We start from the raw sequence: 19,899 nt of genomic DNA, 5'->3' as shown, positions 1-19,899 counted from the left end.
TGCTGGAGGGCCTCAGCAGGTTGAGTAGGATCTGTGGGGAAAGAATCATGTTGATGTTTCAGGGAAGGTCGCCAGTCAGTCATAGTGCAGAATTTTGACCTGTTAAATAGAAAAGGGAAAGTGATGAGTCGGTTGTTGGTAGATTATAAATGGACAGTATAATGAGGGATGATGGGCTTAAAGAAGTCAGGTAAGGGAGGGAGAGGGAGAGGGGGAGGGGATGGGGATGTGAAAGTGGAGACAGGCTAGAGAGTGATAAGAAAATATTGGAACTAATTATCCTGTGGAAATGAAGGCTCGTGTTGAGAGCAAATGCAGTGCAGACAGAGAAGCTGAGGAAAAGTGATAGCCATCCTTGCAAGAGACAAGGTGGAGAGAGGTGTAGTCCAGATAGCTGTGGAGTCAGTGGGTTTATAGTAAATGGATAATCTGTCTCCTGAGATGGAGGCAGAAATGAGTGAGGTATTGGAAATGCTCCAAGTGAATATGAGAATGGGATTGAAGTTTGTTTAGAAGGAGATAAAATTAACGCATTTTGCAGGGGTGCAGAAAGCTGCTCTAATGCAGTTATCCATGTTATAGAAGAATTGTGGAGTGGTACCAAGACGCTTTGGAAGAAGGACTGTTGGACATACCCAACAAGAAGACCGGGTGTAGCAAATGCCCATGGCTACTCCTTTGATTTGTAGGAAGTGAGAGGAATCAAAATGGAAGTGGAGAGCAAAGTTAAGGTGATGAACAGTCAGTAACTCAGGATTACTCCTGCAGAACATGTGAAAACTTTCAAAAAGCATTCAGATTCCCCATTGTAGGGGAGATCACATTAAGAACACTGGATGCACTCAACTGGACTGGAGGAAGTACAAATGAATTGCTGTCTCACATATACAAGGTAAAACTGTTCGAGTTCCTAAATGGTAAGAAGTGATAATATAACAGATCAGGTGTTTGATCTGCTGTGGTTGCATGGGAAAGTGCTGTGAATGGGGCAGGGAGTTGTGAAGGGAACAGTCATCTTGGAATGCTGAAAGAGAAGAGGAAGGTATAACCAGTGATGAAATCTTCTCACCATGCCTCCCGTAAGGACTCTTTTCCATTCTTCTTGTTCCTCTGCTTTTATTGTATCAGCTCCATTAATAAGTCTTTCTGAACAGTTACCTCTGAGATGTCTACCTTACTATTATTCCCTCTTCCATAATTGGCAGAGCCCTTGTCTACATCTCATTGACGTATTTCTCACCCTGTGCCCCTGGACACCTTCAAGCCCACCAGTTTCCAGATTCAGCAGATCTCCTCTAAGATTTCTCTCTTGCATGAAACTTCACTGCCAGGCCTACATAACTGACCTTTCCCCTTGCAATTCCCTGGTTCACCAGCTGCTCTCCTTCTCATGACAACCTGTACAAGCAAGCCCAGGTGGACTAAATTCAGCTCCAGATACCTAAACAGTGAAGCAATAATTCTCCTGCAATTTTTCCAAACTAGTGTATTGCTTCAGTACTCTCTTGTACACAGGGGAAATCAAACCTAGTTATTACTGTAATGTCCTGGTTAAAATTTCTACTGCTGTGCTGTAGGTATTTTATATTAGCAGTTTCTGCAAAAGGTAGATGTAGATGTAGATTGTGTGTGTGTGTGTGTGTGTGTGTGTGTGTGTGTGTGTGTGTGTGTGTGTGTGTGTGTGTGTGTGTGTGTGTATGTGTGTGTGTGGAGAGACATCTCCAGCACGTGAGTAGGAGATACACCCATGAATACCCAGATTTGGAAGGTACTGCTTCCATCGTTGTGTGCACATTTAGACTACTTTAACTGCACCAGGCCTTTTAAGTTTTTCTTTCTTTTCTCTCTCTTGATAACTGTCTGATAAATCTGAGATTGGTAAATATACTTTCTTTATAATTTTATGCAGTATACGATCTGTTATTTCTTGCTTAATAATAATTTTGTATGGACAGTATTTACACAACATTCATTCCAATCAAATTTGATCAGAACTTCATTACATTCCTGTTTGATTGAACCCCAGGACATACCAACCCTGGACATATTTTGCCTATGAAAGGTGGCCTTTTCACCGCTGAATCCCATGGCTGTTGGCAGAGCCAGCCAACAAGCCGAGTTTGCTTACGAGCCCAGTGAGGGAGCTACACTACTTTCCAGAGACCACCTTTTAGTATTCAAGGGCAACCTTGCCATTATTTTAAATCTCTATTTCACCCACATTCAAATATTTCTGCTTATGACTGCCTGCATTGTTCCAATGAAGCCCAAATTAAGCTTGTATCTCATTTTACATCTAAGTATGTTGTAGCTTTTGTAATTTAATAATGAATTCCACTGTATGTTTAGTGGCGGAGTTTTGTTGAAGAGAAAGTTGATTTCTCTGTTTGTAACTGGCTGCCCAGTTTTCTCCCGCAGGTAACCATTTGTAATATTAACTTAGTTCTTTTCTTTCCACTGATACTGCCTGATATCATGGGCACTTGCAACCTACATTTCACGGTGTTTGTATGTCCCTTTGTCTATTTTCTCACTCTTCAGTTGTCTTATTAGTCCATCAACAAGATGGTTTTGTTCATTGTTTTTCGCCACAACCATTCCAGCCTGCCCTATCAGAGATAGTTCCTTAATACACATATAATATTGGAGGAATTCAACAGGCCAGGCAGCATCTATGGAAAAGAGACTGATGAAGGGCCTGAAGCATCAACTGCTTACTCATTTCCATAGATGCTGTCTGGCCTGTTGAGTAACTTTTGAGTGTGTTACTTTGATTTTCAGCGTCTGCAGGTTTTCTCTTGTTGGGGTTCGTTCCATAGTCACTGTGGAGCAAGTTTCACAGGGACAACAACCCATGTTGAAGCCTGACCTCAGGCCATTGTGGAGTTTGCATGTTCTCCATGTGAGTTTCCACTGGATGCTTCTGATTCCTCCCATGTCCCGAGGACTTGCAGCTTGACAGGCTAACTGGCAACTGTAAAGTAGGTGGGTGCTAAAGTATGGTGGGGTTGGGATGCTTAATGAGAATGTGAGCAGAATTAAAAATAAGATTAATGTAGGATTAGTGTAAAGAGCTATTTAAAGGTCACTGCATACTTGGTAGCTAATGGGGCCTGTTTGGGTGTTCTGTCTCTCGATGACTGATGTTATGAGTCCCTCTCCCACCCTTTTCCTGTTCTGTTGTATCTTTGTCATGAATAGTTAAATCTGGTTCTCTTTCTATAGATGGTGCTAGACCTACTGAGTTAACAGCTTTTATCATTCCCATTTTAGATTTCCAGCATCTGCAGCTTTTTGAGTTTCTTCAGCTGGGTCAGGGGATGTTTCTCAGGAGCCTTCTGAGGACGATACTCCCTCAGGGTGGGTGGTCCACGATTCACTCAGCAATGATAGTGGAATGGCAATTAAATAAGCCTGTAATCATACTGTAGCTTTCACATACTTAGAAAGTTGCAAAGTATTTAAGAAACAATGAATTACTTTGAAGTGTAGTCACCTTTGTAAACATATATAGAAACATAGAAATATATAAAACCTACAGCACAATACAGGCCCTTCGATCCACAAAGCTGTGCCGAACATGTCCTTACCTTAGAGCTACCTAGGCTTATCCGTAGCCCTCTATTTTTCTAGGCTCTATGTACCTATCCAGGAATCGCTTAAAAGACCCTATTGTTTCCGCCTCAACCACTGCCGCCGGCAGCCCATTCCACGCACTCACCACTCTCTGCGTAAAAAAAAAACTTACCCCTGATATCTCCTCTGTACCTACTTCCAAGCACCTTAAAAACCATGCCCTCTCTTGCTAGCCATTTCAGCCCTGGGAAAAAGCCTCTGACTATCCACATGATCAATGCCTCTCATTATCTTGTCACCTCTCATCCTCCATCGCTCCAAGGACAAAAGATCGAGTTCACTCAACCTACTCTCATAAGGCATGCTCCCCAATCCAGGCAACATCCTTGTAAAATCTCCTCAGGACCCTTTCTATGGTTTCCATGTCCTTCCTGTAGTGAGGTGACCAGAACCGAGCACAGTACTCCAAGCAGGGTCTGACCAGACTCCTATATAGCTGCAACATTACCTCTTGGCTCTTAAACTCAATCCCACGATTGATGAAGGCCAATAGCAACTATATTGCATTTTTTAAAACCCCATAAAGTAAAATAAAATAAAATATGGTTTTTCTCTTCCTCTTTCTGTTCTGCCCTTTTTAACTATTTTTCATTTTCACTATCTCTGTGATTGTCCCTTCTGGTATTTCTCATAGTGGCTACTGAATTTTTCTGTTTTTACTTGTAGATTTCTCTACTGGATTCCAGAAGAAGCATGAATGTGGGAATATTTCTAAAACAGTTCAAAAGGTAGGAAGAATTCAGATTGTAAGCCTATAAGATAGAGCAGCAGAAATAGGCTATTTGAGTCTGCTTTAGCATTCAAAGTTCAAAGTAAGTTTATTCTCTAAGTACATATATGACACTGTATACAATCCTGAGATTCACTTTCTTGCAGGCATAGTCAATAAATTCAAAAACCAGAATAGATTCAATGAATTCCATTCAGTTGAAGATATTTTTTTTCAACCCCATTCTTCCACCTTTATCCTTGTAATTTCTAGCACCCTTACTAATCAAGAATCTATCAATCTCCACCTTAAATATACCCAATGACTTGGCCTCCACAGCCCTCTGTGGCAATAAATTTCACATATTGTCCACCCACTGATTGAAGAAATTCCTCCTCAACTGAGTTTTAAGGGATATCTTTTTATTCTGATGCTGTACCCTTGGATCCTAGACCTTGCAACTAAAGGAAACATAACTTTTTCTGATTGCTGTTTGATGCCCATCTTGAGAATACTGTCAAGAGAGTTATCAAAATAACTTCCATTTTGCTGATCACATTAAGCTCTTTGGAGAAATGGTTTTCTAAAATTCAATTTTCTTCTGCACTGCATTCAATAATTGGCAAATGATTGTATTTTGCACTTAATGTTCCTTGTTAGGAAGAGAAGTAGTCCTGAAAAATTAGCTATTCTGCAGTAGCTGTAATCTATATTTCAGCCATCATTGATCCCATTCAACTCACCACACCCCACCTCTCCTCTATTATTTGCATTACCGGTTAGAACTTGGGTAAAGATCAACCTTCATAAGGGAAAGTTGCTACTTGACCCACATTAAGCTTTCTGTGGGCCTTATTAGAGGCCAAAAATAAATAATTGGTACTGTATAAGGCTTCAGACTTAAAACAAATGCTCTTTGAAACTCTTCAGAAATATTAAGAGGCATTTAGTCATGACCTGAAAAACCCCAGGTAAACTGAATAGTGTACACCAGAATATCACAGTGTTGGAACAAGGTATAGAAAATAATTTGCAAGGGAAACTGTGGTGAACTACATATACCTGTCTGGACATGCCCCCTGCTGACTGCTCCTGTGGCTCCTCCCACAGACCCCGGTATAAAGGCGATTGAGGCCTGAGCCTGGCCTCTCAGTCTCCAGGATGTAGTATGGTGGTCAACCACTGCTTGTTCCTTCTTCTAGTCAGTAAAAGCCGATATCTCACCTTTACACCTCAGAGAGAGTTATTGATGGTGCATCAGAAACAATATTGACAATGTAATTATTTCAGTATTTCTGGAATAAATTAGAACTTTCTATTCCAGATTTATGATCTGAATCAGCATGAAATAAATGTACTGCAAAGGTAACTTGAAACTCAATTCCTGAATCCCCATAATTTGGTTTCTAATTGATCAAACTGAACTGTAGAGTATTATTTTTTTTAAATATATAACCCTACTGTGTTCATTTGTGCCTTAGTTCTGGAATATTCAGGAGATAGGTAAATTCAGTTGGCACCCTGTTGGATATGTTGGCCAAATATTGAAATAGTCAAACATTATCTTCCACCTATGAACATTTTAAAATACTGAGAGTTCAGAAAAAACGTCTTCAACCTGGAACATTAGTAGTTTTCTTTCCTGAGGTTTTGCTGCATTTTTGGTTTTCATTGCCTTGATTTTCTCAGCCAGCTGGACAAAGGAAATTAAAATTTCTTAGCCCTGAAAACAAACATATATTATTAGAAAGAGTATTATTTGAATTTTCAGGAATGTTGTCTGTAAAAGTAGGAATAACTGTGAATTATAATAATTACTAAAGCATTACAATATCTTTCCCTTAATTTAAAGTCATGCTTAGTGTCAGTTGTGCTGCCGAAACCATTCAAGGGATTTTAATGTTACTTCTTGATATAAATAACATGGTACTGAGTTGATATTTTTTAACACCAAAGATCTGCACAAGAAATTGTAGAAGACATTAGACATGGAACAGCGAAAGGATATGGGTCTGAAGAATTAACTAAGCTGCTGAAACTATTGCCAGAAGCTGAAGAGGTAAATTCCTTTATTTTAGGGACTATGAATGCGGCACAAAGTTGATGGAAAAATTAATTAAAATCAACGTAATCCGGTCTGCCACGGACTTCAGTTGCAGCAATTTCTGAGAACCCTAAAGCAATTGTGAATCTCATCTCTGAAGCTCAGGTTAACAAAATCTAGCCAGAGCAGCTTGGCCTTTAAAGTGTTTTACTTAACTTATCAAAAATAAGTAGTTACTGCTCCAGAATCTATACTTCAGATGTTTTATATAATACAAACACGAGGAAATCTGCAGATGCTGGAAATTCAAACAACACAAACAAAATGCTGGTGGAAGTCCTCTTACTATCTTCCCTTTCAATTAGTCCTGATGAAGGGTCTCGGCCCAAAACGTCAACAGTGCTTCTCCTTATAGATGCTGCCTGGCCTGCTGTGTTTCACCAGCATTTTGTGTGTGTTGTTTTTATATAATACAGTTGGATTTAATGTAAAAGGTTTAATTTCATTTGTATAAGTTTTCTTCATAGTAGCAATTAGATGGTTAATGTATTGTAATTTCCTTTTGATTGGCAATGAGCTATGTGTGAATGTTATGATAAAAATTAGTCAAAATTTTGAATGGTTTGACAATGACCCCATGATCATCCATTGTTTTCCTCAAATTATCTACCTTCAGTGCTCATGCCCTTCATTTCTATCATAAATGCAATTGTTATAAAACTGAAGATTAAAATTCATACTTGTTTATAATTGCATACAAATTCTTCATATATTTGTATCTCAAGTGTTTTTTAAAACAAAAATGACATAATAATGAAAATATATACTAATAATGCCAAAAGTAATTTCTGGAAATATCATTCTTTCTTCCATGGTATCCAAAGAGGCAATGAAAATGCATTTCAAATTTTTGATCGTACTTTATTTGCATCTTTCAGAGACATCAATATTTCTCATTTCTTCTTTCTCCACCTTAAATTCTTCTTCAATTCTCGACACTCATTTTACTATGATTTCTCTCATGACCTCAAATGGAACTCCCATATTTCCTCTATTGTTTAATTTGCTACAAACAGTTGGGTTTCTGCCAAAGTTCTTGCCAAATTTCTTTTTTTCATTGATCAACTTTATAAAGCCCAAGTGTGAATGAGACTGCAGTGCTGTTATCCTGTCTGGGCAACATATTCCAGCATGTTCACTTCATTAACAAGATACAAAACAAGAACTTCCAATCTGATGGACAATACTTCTGCAACCACATCATTTTATTTTCTTCCTATTTTTCGACAGCTTTGCTGTGCTTATTATCAATGCTATCATTCTTACTGCCCCCATTCTTCATATTTCTGTTCCACACAATGTATTTTCTTGCTTATCTTCTTTAAGTATTAAAAACAAGATTAATCTGCAATTTTGACTTGTTCTTTTCTGAGCTCAAAACTGATGAACTATAATTCTCTCAGTGTTCCTATCCCCTTAAAATGTATTACAACTTGCATAACCAAATTACCACTTCTTGATTTAACTCACCTTCCTTTATTAACCCTACTTTGTCTTGCAGAATAAACATGGGTTCATCACCTACATTTCCTATCAAAAAGTAATATTCACTCAATTGATTTCTGAAAATATGTGATATTGGCTTACAACATTTCATGAAATCAATATAGTATGTTCTCATAGTTCTGATCTCCTGATAATGTTTATTTTGGAAAAAATAAGTGTCATGTTCAATAAAGTTTTCATCTGCACTACTTCAGCCAAATCACTTTCAAATTCTACTGTAGGTAGATGACTTGATTGCAATGATATTTTGCAAAAATAACTATCTTTGATTTCATGTCTGGTTTTGTATATACCATAAAGACTGTAGACACAAGGATATTAAGATGTTATAACCTATGTAATTGAGAGTCTTGTGATATGTTGACAGTCATCCTTTTAAATCTGTTCCATTGTTGGTTAAGAGCAAGAATCCTCCCCTTCTCTGTCCATTCTGAAAGCAGAGCTTGAGATCCTTATTTATAAACACAAGGACCCCTGCTGCAATATGGGGACCATTACATGCCATTCTTAGGAAATGAGTCTACATACTGTCGGTAGGTAGTTCAGGCAGCAAACAACAAGGTAAAATATTAATATATCTGAACTTAACAATTGTATAAGTATGGACAAGAATGCTATTGTAGCCTGTCAGGTCAGTACCAGTTCCCATGACCACACACCAGACTTCCAGATGTTGTCACTTCTTATAATCCAACTACCATAATCATTTCCACCTTTCAGGCTAGTTTATCTCTCTATGCATGGCCTTTGGGCTTTCTATTTCCAACATGATCCATGCACCCCCAGCCCTTTCCCACAATTTCAGTTGTTCCTTTTCCACCAATCTCCAGAACTTCTGCCATCTCCAATGGAATCCCATCACCAAACACATCTTTCCCTCCCCCACACTTTCCGCTTTCCTTTTCACAAGGATTGCTCCCTATGTGACTCCCTCTTCCATTCACCCCTCCCACAGGCAGGATGGAAGTTGGAGGCAAAGTGGATGAAGTCAACGAGTTCAGCATGGGTGCAGGAAGCAGCACCAATGCAGTCGTAAAAGTGCAGGACAGTCACCAGTGTAGCCTTGCAACATAGACTGTTCCATGTAGCCAACAAACAGGCAGGCGTAGCTGGGACCCATGTGAGAGCCCATGCTACACTTTTTGTTAGAAGGAAGTGGGAGGAGTCAAAGGAGAAATAATTTAGAGTGAGGACAAGTTCCGCTATGCGAAGGAGAGTGGTGGTGGAGGGGAACTGGTTAGTTTGGTGTCCAGAAAGAAACAGAGCTTTGATGCCTTCCTGGTGGGGGATGGAGGTGTATAGGGACTGAACATCCATAGTGAATATAAGATGATGTGGGCCAGGGAACTTGAAATCCTTGAAAAGCTGAAGAGCATGTGAGGTGTCAAGGATGTAGGTAAGAAGGGACTGAATCGGGGGGGATAAAACAGAGTCGAGGTATGCAGATATGAGTTCAGTGGGGCAGGAACAAACTGAAACAATATGTCTACCTGGACAAGTGGGTTTGTGGATCTTGGGTAGGAGGTGGAAACAGGAGGTACAGAGCACAGGAGATCACTAGAGCTACTAATGTCAGTGATGGTGTGGTCAACAATGACCTGGTGTTTCTTAGTGTTGTCCTGTTCAAGGGGTAAGTAAGCAGAAGTGTCTGAGATTTGTCACCAGGCCTCAGCAAGGTAGAGGTCAGTGTTCCAGACTACTATATAGGACCCTGGTCAGACCCCACTTAGAGTACTGTGCTCAGTTCTGGTCGCCTCAGTACAGGAAGGATGTGGAAATTATAGAAAGGGTGTAGAGGAGATTTACAAGGATATTGCTTGGATTGGGGAGTATGACTTACGAGAATAGGTTGAATGAACAGTCTTTTCTCCTTGGAGCGACAGAAGATGAGAGGTGACCTGATAGAGGTGTATAAGATGATGAGAGGCGTTGATCATGTGGATAGTCAGAGGCTTTTTCCCAGGGCTGAAATGGCTAACATGAGAGGGCACAGTTTTAAAGTGCTTGGAAGTAGGTACAGAGCAGATGTCAAGGGTAAGTTTTTTTTTTACGCAGAGAGTGGTGAGTGCGTGGAATGGGCTGCCGGCAATGGTGGTGGAGGCGGATATGATAGGGTCTTTTAGGAGACTCCTGAAAAGATACATTGAGCTTAGAAAAATAGAGGGCTATGGGTAACACTAGATAATTTCTAAAGTCAGTACATGTTCAGCACAGCATTGTGGTTTGAAGGGCCTATATTGTGCTGTAGGTTTCTATGTTTTACTACAGCACCCCCTTATCTGCAGGGAGGTGAGGTTAGGATTAGTGCGGAGAGAGTGGAGAGCAGAGTGTTCAGAAGGAATTGGAGAGGGAGTGGTGAAGTCAAGACAGTTGATGCTTCATCAGCAGTTGGCAATGAAAAGATCTAAATGATAAAGGCATTAGATAATGGGTGGCAGAGTGGCACAGAGTTGGCGTAATGCTATTACAGCCCCAGTGCAGTTAGCATGACACTATTACAACCCCAGTGCAGTTAGCGTGATGCTATTACAGCCCCAGTGACACAGGTTCAAATCCACTGCTGTCTGTAAGGAATTTGTACATTAATAAATGGTCACATGGGTGTACTTGGTGGTTTGGGTGCATTTGGCCATGAGGGCACATTACTGCGCTGAACCTCTAAAGAAAAAATAAATAAATATCTTAAAGGAGAGCAGAATAAGCAGATTTATGTAATACTTATATTTTAAGTAAATATTGGAAACCCAAAGTGAAAGATTGTTTCTAAATACAAAAAGAATTATGTAAATGAGGCTTTGGAAGCTGAAGAAAAAATACATGCGGCATTGACAAATATTGAAGTTACAATTAAGTCTTATTTTTCAGTGGAGTTCAGTGTTTTTTAAATAATAATATTGAATCATTTCTTTTCAGGTGAAGCACAAGAAGAATTTAATAAACATTAGATACCAAATGATTCAACATAAAATAAATACTTCATGGCAAGTTATCATTGGAATGTATTTATTCAGTCTAGATTGCAAAGATATATTTAGCCTGTTTGAACAATTGTGACTGCTTTGTGATACCATTGGCTCTAACTTCTCAGTTAAGTTGTACATCCAAAATCAAGGTGCAAGACTATAAAACGTGAGCCTTCATTTGAATTTCTACTGTTTCAGGTGAAACGTCTAAAAATGTTTCAAGGAGACCAATGTAAGCTGCCTGAGGCAGATCTCTTCATGTTGCTCCTGGTGAGAGTGCCAAGGTAGGAGAGTAATGTGCAGGGAAACAAAACACTTCATTGATATTCCTGGAAAAAGAGCTAATGTAAAGAATCTATTTACTAAGTGAGTGTATAATACAAAGCATAGTAAACAATGTGTTTATACCGCTGTTGTTTATCTACCTGGACCAAAATGATCCATTAGCCCACATCTCTTAACATGACTCAGATCTGAGGGGTATAAGCTGAATGAAACACAACTGAAGGCCCACTGTTAGTCACACATGCCCGGCTTACCACAAGTGATATTGCCTTCTTATTATGGAAACCAATAGCAGCTAAAGAACAATGCTAAAGAGCAATAACAATTGTGAACTCCTCACTTACAACAAAGACCACCTCTGTTAATGCCTCTCCTCATCTGGAATTTCCCCCTCACTGTCATCCTTTCTGCGACACCTTACATAGGTCAACTACATCTCCCCTTGTTACAAGTTAAAAATTGTTCACAATAACTTGTGCCCAACTTAATGTTTAACACTTTCCAAGGCAAGACAAAATTCGTCAGTCAGTACAGAATATCCGATATGTGATGGTGAATCTTAACTGTAATAAATCAGTTTGTAGTGAGTCATTAGATTATTCTGCAAGTTCTCCTATCTCAAAAGATGCTTTTGCTGCTGCTTGTGCTTTGGAGGGGGGAAGGTTGGGCTTTGGGGCTCTGACTTTTTCTGTCATTCATTCTTTGGGTTTTTTCTGTTTTGTGGATGTCTGCGAAGAGTAAGAATTTCAGGTTGTATGCTGTATTTATTCTCTGATATGAAATTGAACCATTAAGGTAGAAAAAAAATCACTGTGCCTCAATGACAGTGTACAAATTTTAGTTAGAGCAATACATAATCAGAAAGGTTGGGAAAATGTTAACACCCAGAAATTTACACTGTTGGACAAAATTACTAACATTTAATGTAGAAATATAAATACAAATTTACTTAATCTAACTATATAAGTACACATCTGGATACAGAATGATGTATTCAGTTAAACTTGCATGCCACACCCTTGGCTGATATGCCCTGAGAATGTGTTCAGCTGTACAAACGTTTGCTGCACTTCAAGATTTGTACCTATAGGAGGACAGATGCAGGATTTTGCAAAATAAAACTGTAAAAGGTTCAGAACCATATTATCGTGATAAAAAGAGGCCCATAGAGAATATTTGCAGGATGTGGTTTATGCTCCTACATTCAATTATTGAAGAGTTTGCCAGTACCACTTGAATTATCTTTAAACTCAGCATCAGCCGGAACTGTCTGAGGTGCAAAATGTTGTATTTGATTGTACTTATGTTGTCTGCAAGAATGCAGATGCAGTAACTGAAAGCTTTGATATTTTACTAGGTTATTAATGCAGTGTAATGGCTGCACTACAACCCTGTTCTTGGTTTAACTCAAATAATGATGATTGATAGATCAGGTTTACTTTTGTCCTGAACTGATTCGTTGATATCTATGAAATAAAGACATATATTGAACCAGAAAAAAAGAGGTAATTATGCATTATGTTTCCCTCTCTCCTTCACTCCACTTCCATCTCTGTCACTCCACTCTAAGAAGGGAGGAAGGCGAAAGACATGACATTATAGGCCCGTTTGTCTGACTTCAGTGATTGGCAAGATATCCATTATTAAAGATGATGTTTCAGGGTACTTGGAAATACATATTGTCATTTAAAGTAAAATTGGATAGGTATATGGACAGGAAAGGAATGGAGGGTTATGGGCTGAGTGCAGGTTGGTAGGACTAGGTGAGAGTAAGCGTTCAGCACGGACTAGAAGGGCCGAGATGGCCTGTTTCCGTGCTGTAGTTGTTATATGGTTCTATGGTTATATGACATAGGTCAAACTCAGCATGGTTTCCTTAATGAGAAATCTTGCCTAACAAATAGTTTGGAATTTTTTGAGGAGATAACAGGCAGGATAGACAAATGAGAGTCAGTGAATGTTGTTTACTTGGATTTTCAGAAGGCTTTTAACAAGGTGCACACATGAGGCTGCAAAACAAGATAAGAGCCCATGGTATTAGGAGGAAAATACTAGCATGGACAGAAGATTGTCTGACTAGCAGAAGGTAAAGAGTGGGAATAAAGGAGGATATTCTGGTTGGCTGTCGGTGATGCGTGCATTTCAGAAGGGCAATATTGGGTCTGCTACTTTTCCCAATATACGTTAGTAATCTGGATGATGCAACTCATGGCTTTGTGGCCTAGTTTGAAGATCTTGCAAAGGTAGGTGGAGGGGAAGTGAGTATTGAAGAAGCACAGAATCTACGGAAGGACTTGGACAGATTAGGAGAACTGGCAAAAGAGTGGCAGATAGAATATAGTGTAGGGAAGTATATGCTCATGCAGTTTGATAGAAGGAATAAAGGGGTATAGTATTTTCTAAACCATGAGTAAATTCAGAAATCTGAAGTGCAAAGGGGCTTTGGAGTCCAAGTGCAGGATTCCCAATGGTTAACTTGCAGGTTGAATCAGTAGAAAGGAAGGCAAGTGCAACTTTAGCATTCATTTCCAGAGAAAAGTAATATGAAGTCAACAACATGATACTGTGGCTTCATAACGTGAGAGTCATACCACATTCAGAGTAACATGAAGAGCTTTGGGTCCCATATCCAAGAAAGAATGTGCTTGCATTAGTGACGATCCACAGGAAGTTTATGAGAACAATCTTGGGAATGAACGGTTTGATGTATGAGGACCATTTGATGGCTGAACCTGTACTTCCTGGAACTTAGAAGAATGAGCAGGGATGTCATTGAAACTTGCTGAATTTTGAAAGACCTAGATAGAACGGAAGTGGAGCTGATGTTACCAATAGTGGGAGAATCCAGGACTGGGGGCACAACCTCAGGATAGAAGGATGTCCCTTTTAAAGTAGAGACAAGGAGAAATTTCTTTAGCCAAAGAGTGGTGAATCTGTGGAATTCATTGCTGTTCAGGCCAAGTCATTGGGTGTATTTAAAGTGAAGGCTGATAGGTTCTTGATTAGTACAGGTGTCAAGGGTTATAGGGAGAAGGCAGAAAAATGGGGTTAAGAGATAAAATAAATCAGTCAGGATCAAGTGGCAGAACAGACAATAGGTTGAATGGACTAATTGGGCTCCTGTGTCTTATCCTCTTATGGTCATTTGTTGCAAACCTTGGAGTTTCAGGGAATTTTCATTTTGATTAATTTGGTCTTTGTGAATATTATTTTTCAGCTACTACCTTCGTTTGGAAATTATGATACTTAAGGAAGAATTTGAGCCACAAGTAAAATTGCTTCTGACATCTGTTTGTACGTTGATGGAAGCTGCACAAGGTAAGATTCTGAAAAAGAGCTCTTCATGCATGTCTCTGCATGGAAACATATGCAGATAATTCATATCCTCACATTTATTATTAATATAGTGATTTATAAAATTATGAGGTATAGATAGGTTCACAAGGCAGAAGCTTTTTTTCAGGGCATGGGTTTAAGGTGAGGTGGGAAAGATATGAGGAGATCTGAGGGGTATGTTTTTCACAGAGGGTGTGGTGAATATCTGGAACACTGCCAGAGGAGGTTGTAGAAGCAGACACGATTACAACACCTAACTAGCTTTTGGATTGATACTTTGATGGGCCAAATGTGGGCAAACGTCATTGGCATGGGGAGGAGTTATTGTCCGTATGGATGTGCTGGTCTTTAAAGGCCTGTTTCTGTGTGGTACATTTCTATGATTCTATAGTTCACCACATTTAAAATAAACTTCAACTTTTCATCAACATTTTATGGATAGTACTATTTTGCAGACACAGCGGTGAAGTCAGATGTTCAACCAGGCAATCTACAGATGGGTGATTCTCAGAGGGATGTATTAACAATTCAGAGAAGAAATAAATACTAACCAAAACTATGCAAGAATCACCTATAAATATCAATTCTGAATTTTAGAATAGATTTCCAAAATGAGTATTTTCTTGATATGGTATTTCAATGACCTCTGTCAGAAATTCAGCCCTTCTGGACCACTCCCACACAAAGAAGGCTTACACCAAGATTCTGAAATGGTAAAACAGACAACATGCTTGAAAAGCATGTGCTGTTGGTGCATAAACTCTACCAATTGGTGTATTGTTGTTCACACGTATGAAAGAGTTCTGAATGTGCACGATGCTTTTGCTGTCTTGCAGAACTGCAGAATTGTAATGAATTGCATACTATATTGAGGTTGGTGTTGAAAGCTGGAAACTTCATGAATGCAGTAAGTATATCGATCAAAGTAAATCTAATAGAGTGGAATTCAAAATCAGCTTTTCATTAATTTGCTCACTGCCAAAACATTTTGTCATTCTTGTATCTGTCTCAAGATGATATCATGAAAATTCTAGGGCACCCAAAAAGGCTGTGTGCCCACTACAATCTTCAGTTGGTTTTTCTTCATAAAATATGCCTCCTTCCATTCTGCTTTTAGATTGCAATCTTCTGTGGCCATTTTGTTCAGGTCAGTGATATTAGGGCCTGATGATGGATGGTCAAGTGGTGAAGAGATATTTGGGCCTTTGATAGATGGTCAAAGAACCAGGTGGAATCCAGTGTAAGTGATCATAGTGTGGGCTACAGGTGGTTAGAACTAAAGGATGAAAAATATGAGGAACTTGACTGACTTTGGCTTCAATGCAAAATTTCTTCCCTGAAGACCAATTATGAAGCAGATGGACTTTTAGGATAATCCAGTAAGTTCCTACCCATCACTGTTCTCACCAGCTTTGTGTTTCAGCCTGACTGAAATAACTGCATTTTCTTCCTAAGTTTCCAAAGTGAGACTCAAATATTTCTTCACATGACTGATATCTAGATAATAACAAAATCACATTACCAACATAGTCTAATACCTAATCTCACTTCTCCAAAGGATCAATGGAGACACATAGTTGAACTGCCCAGAAAAAAAATTCTAGAAACATGAAACAGCCAAATCATTGATTGAAAAAATTAGTTTTATGTAGTAGAATTTCTAGGCAGATGAGTGTTTGAGATGTACAACTTGAAGGTCAATAGTGATTTGTATATGGCAGATCTGTTCTTTAGAAGGCAATTTGCAGGAAGATTCAGTTGCTGCAATTATAAGAATTGCCTGCATTAAGACTCAATTGCCGTATGTCTCACTGTGTGACTGAAACGAACACTCATTTTTTTCAAATTACAAAGCATCATAAAGTATCAAGACATAAATAAAACAAAGTAACTACAGTGGATTCCAGTTGATTGGGCTATTAGTTAATCAGGGCAGCTGCTCATGTGGAACAACTCTTAAAGAACAAAACTAAACAATTTTTAGTTTACTAAAAACTAAAACAATAACATAGCTGGCATTGCCTTTGTTTTTATTTAGGACACTATGCCACTTAATTGGTTCAAGAGATTGTTGCTGAACAGTATCTAACTAAAGTCAGTCAGGTGAACTTGTGGCTGTTAGACACTACACGGAGCATAGAGCAAACGGCTTTTAAACAGTGTCAATTATGTGTGCTTGTGTTCAAAAAGCAGTGATTTTTGTCGCTGATAATTGTCGAGAAATAAGTAGTACGATAATTTAGAATAGGTTTGCTCATTGCAGTTTCAAACATTTAGGCTTGGAGATGCCAGAAACAATTGGGATTGAAAATGAAACAATTCATAGTAAGAACTATGAAGAAATCAAAGGTATCGACAATAATCTTGAATTTTAAAAAATAAATGAACATTTGGAAAATGCAATTGTCTTGAAAACAATGTATGAAGTCAGTTCATGTCCTGCACTAGGTGTCGGCACTGATTTTGTTCATTTACAGTCTATCAAAAGAACATGCAGTATACACAGGATAAACTCCTCTGTTGACAACTGTTAGGAACTAATACACAGATTTATAGTACTGCAGTAGTATTGGTACTGGTCAACATTGTTCTGCATTTCATTTAAATACACAATTCATTACTAGTTAAATGGATAGTTCATATTTTTATACCTTTTTAACAAATACCATTAAACTTTCACAAAATGCTGGTGGAACGCAGCAGGCCAGGCAGCATCTATAGGGAGAAGCACTGTCGACGTTTTGGGCCACGACCCTTCGTCAAGACTAACTGAAAGGAGAGATACTAAGAGATTTGAAAGTAGGAGGGGGAGGGGAAAATGCGAAATGATAGGAGAAGACCAGAGGGGGTGGGGTGAAGCTGAGAGCCAGAAAGGTGATTGGCAAAAGGGATACAGAGCTAGAGAAGGGAAAGGATCATGGGACAGGAGGCCTCGGGAGAAAGAAAGGGGGAGGGGAGCACCAGAGGGAGATGGAGAACAGGCAGAGTGATGGGCAGAGAGGAAAGAAAAAAAGGAGGGGGAAAAAAAACTATATATATCAAGGATAGGGTAAGAAGGGGAGGAGGAGCATTAACGGAAGTTAGAGAAGTCAATGTTCATGCCATCAGGTTGGAGGTTACCGAGCCAGTATATAAGGAGTTGTTCCTCCAACCTGAGTGTGGCTTCATCTTGACAGTAGAGGAGGCCATGGATAGACATATCAGAATGGGAATGGGACGTGGAATTAAAATGTGTGGCCACTGGGAGATCCTGCTTTCTCTGGCAGACTGAGCGTAGGTGTTCCACGAAATGGTCTCCCAGTCTGAGTCGGGTCTCACCAATATATAAAAGGCCACACCGGGAACACCGGACTCAGTATACCACACCAGCTGACTCACAGGTGAAGTGTCGCCTCACCTGGTAGGACTGTCTGGGGCCCTGAATGGTGGTGAGGGAGGAAGTGTAAGGGCAGGTGTAGCACTTGTTCCACTTACAAGGATAAGTGCCAGGAGGGAGATCGGTGAGAAGGGATGGGGGGGGATGAATGGACTAGGGAGTCGCATAGGGAGCGATCCCTGTGGAAAGCAGAGGGGAGGGAGGGAAAGATGTGCTTGGTAGTGGGATCCCATTGGAGGTGGCAGAAGTTACGGAGAATTATACGTTGGATCTGGAGGCTGGTGGGGTGGTAGGTGAGGACAAGGGGGACCCTATCGCAAGTGGGATGGTGGGCAGATGGGGTGAGGGCAGATGTGTGGGAAATGGGGGAGATGCATTTGAGAGCAGAGTTGATGGTGGAAGAAGGGAAGCCCCTTCGTTTAAAAAAGGAAGACATCTCCTTCGTTCTGGAATGAAAAGCCTCATCCTGAGAGCAGATACGGCGGAGACGGAGGAATTGTGAGAAGTGGATAGCACTTTTGCAAGAGACAGGGTGGGAAGAGGAATAGTCCAGGTAGCTGTGAGAGTCTGTAGGCTTATAGTAGATATCAGTAGATATCTCCAGAGATGGAGACAGAAAGATGAAGAAAGGGGAGGGAGGTGTCAGAAATAGACCAGGTAAGTTTGAGGGCAGGGTGGAAATTGGAAGAAAAGTTAATGAAGTTGATGAGCTCAGCAGGGTATACTGCATCCGGTGTTCCCGGTGTGGCCCTTTATATATTGGTGAGACCCGACGCAGACTGGGAGACCGTTTCGCTGAACACCTACGATCTGTCCACCAGAGAAAGCAGGATCTCCCAGTGGCCACCCATTTTAATTCCATATCCCATTCCCATTCTGATATGTCTATCCATGGCCTCCTCTACTGTCAAGATGAAGCCACACTCAGGTTGGAGGAACAACTCCTTATATACTGGCTCGGTAACCTCCAACCTGATGGTATGAACATTGACTTCTCTAACTTCCGTTAATGCTCCTCCTCCCCTTCTTACCCTATCCTTGATATATATAGTTTCTTTTTCCCTCCCCTTTTTTTCCTTTCTCTCTCTGCCCATCACTCTGCCAGTTCTCCATCTCCCTCTGGTGCTCCCTTCCCCCTTTCTTTCTCCCTAGGCCTCCCGTCCCATGATCCTTTCCCATCTCTAGCTCTGTATCCCTTTTGCCAATCACCTTTCTGGCTCTCAGCTTCACCCCACCCCCTCCAGTCTTCTCCTATCATTTCACATTTTCCCCTCCCCCCTCCTACTTTCAAATCTCTTACTATCTTTCCTTTCAGTTAGTCCTGATGAACGGTCTCGGCCCGAAACTTCGACAGTGCTTCTCCCTATAGATGCTGCCTGGCCTGCTGCGTTCCACCAGCATTTTGTGTGTGTTGCTTGAATTTCCAGCATCTGCAGATTTCCTCATGTTTGACCATTAAACTTTGTCTAATTGAGTCAGCCACTTAATTGGATCATCCATTTAAACTGTGGCTGATCTATTATCTCAGTTCCACCTTCCTACAGCAACCACTTACCTCATGATTGCCCATTCATCCAACTTGTATATACTGGGGCCAAAATTTATTAGAAACTAACTTTAAACAGGCACTGCAATACTGTGGAATGGTATGTTTTTAATTCTGCAACAGGAAGCATTTCTAAAACATATAAGACTAAACTCATTAACCAAAGAATATCATCGGTGCTTCAGTTAATATAATTTTAATCACATCTCTTCTTCCTCAAAGAGTACAGCTCCAACGGCACTGACAGATGTGTAGTGGACAGTATTTTGATTGGTTGCATCACCACCTGGTGTGGAGGCTCTAATGTGCAGGATAGAACGAGGCGGCAGAGGGTCATTGGTTCAGTCGGCTCCATCACGGGCACTACCCTCCTCCCCATTGAAGGCATCTTCAAGAGGCAGTGCCTGAAGAAGGCAGTAGCCATCATTAAAGACACAC

The 19,899-nt window shown here is 40.1% G+C and overlaps 1 protein-coding gene across 5 annotated transcripts in view; it reads left to right on the top strand.

The window, feature by feature from the left end:
• The window catches only part of fhdc2 (FH2 domain containing 2), a 100,610-nt gene that overhangs the window by 40,216 nt on the left and 40,495 nt on the right, over nt 1-19,899 (top strand). For 3 of the 5 annotated variants that reach the window (XM_059977065.1, XM_059977066.1, XM_059977064.1), the window contains 5 exons: nt 4,303-4,364; nt 6,302-6,404; nt 11,117-11,202; nt 14,421-14,521; nt 15,376-15,446. In XM_059977065.1, coding sequence (XP_059833048.1) covers nt 4,303-4,364; nt 6,302-6,404; nt 11,117-11,202; nt 14,421-14,521; nt 15,376-15,446 — 423 coding nt within the window. Of the gene's footprint in view, nt 1-261; nt 893-1,653; nt 3,361-4,302; nt 4,365-6,301; nt 6,405-11,116; nt 11,203-14,420; nt 14,522-15,375; nt 15,447-19,899 lie in introns of those variants that run through there. The other 2 variants (XM_059977068.1, XM_059977067.1) reach the window with 2 other exon arrangements.

The sequence above is a fragment of the Hypanus sabinus genome, chromosome 8 (assembly GCF_030144855.1).
Source record: "Hypanus sabinus isolate sHypSab1 chromosome 8, sHypSab1.hap1, whole genome shotgun sequence".
NCBI classification, from domain to species: domain Eukaryota; kingdom Metazoa; phylum Chordata; class Chondrichthyes; order Myliobatiformes; family Dasyatidae; genus Hypanus; species Hypanus sabinus.
Note: the sequence above shows the minus strand (reverse complement) of the source record. Positions and strands in the feature narration are given on the sequence as shown.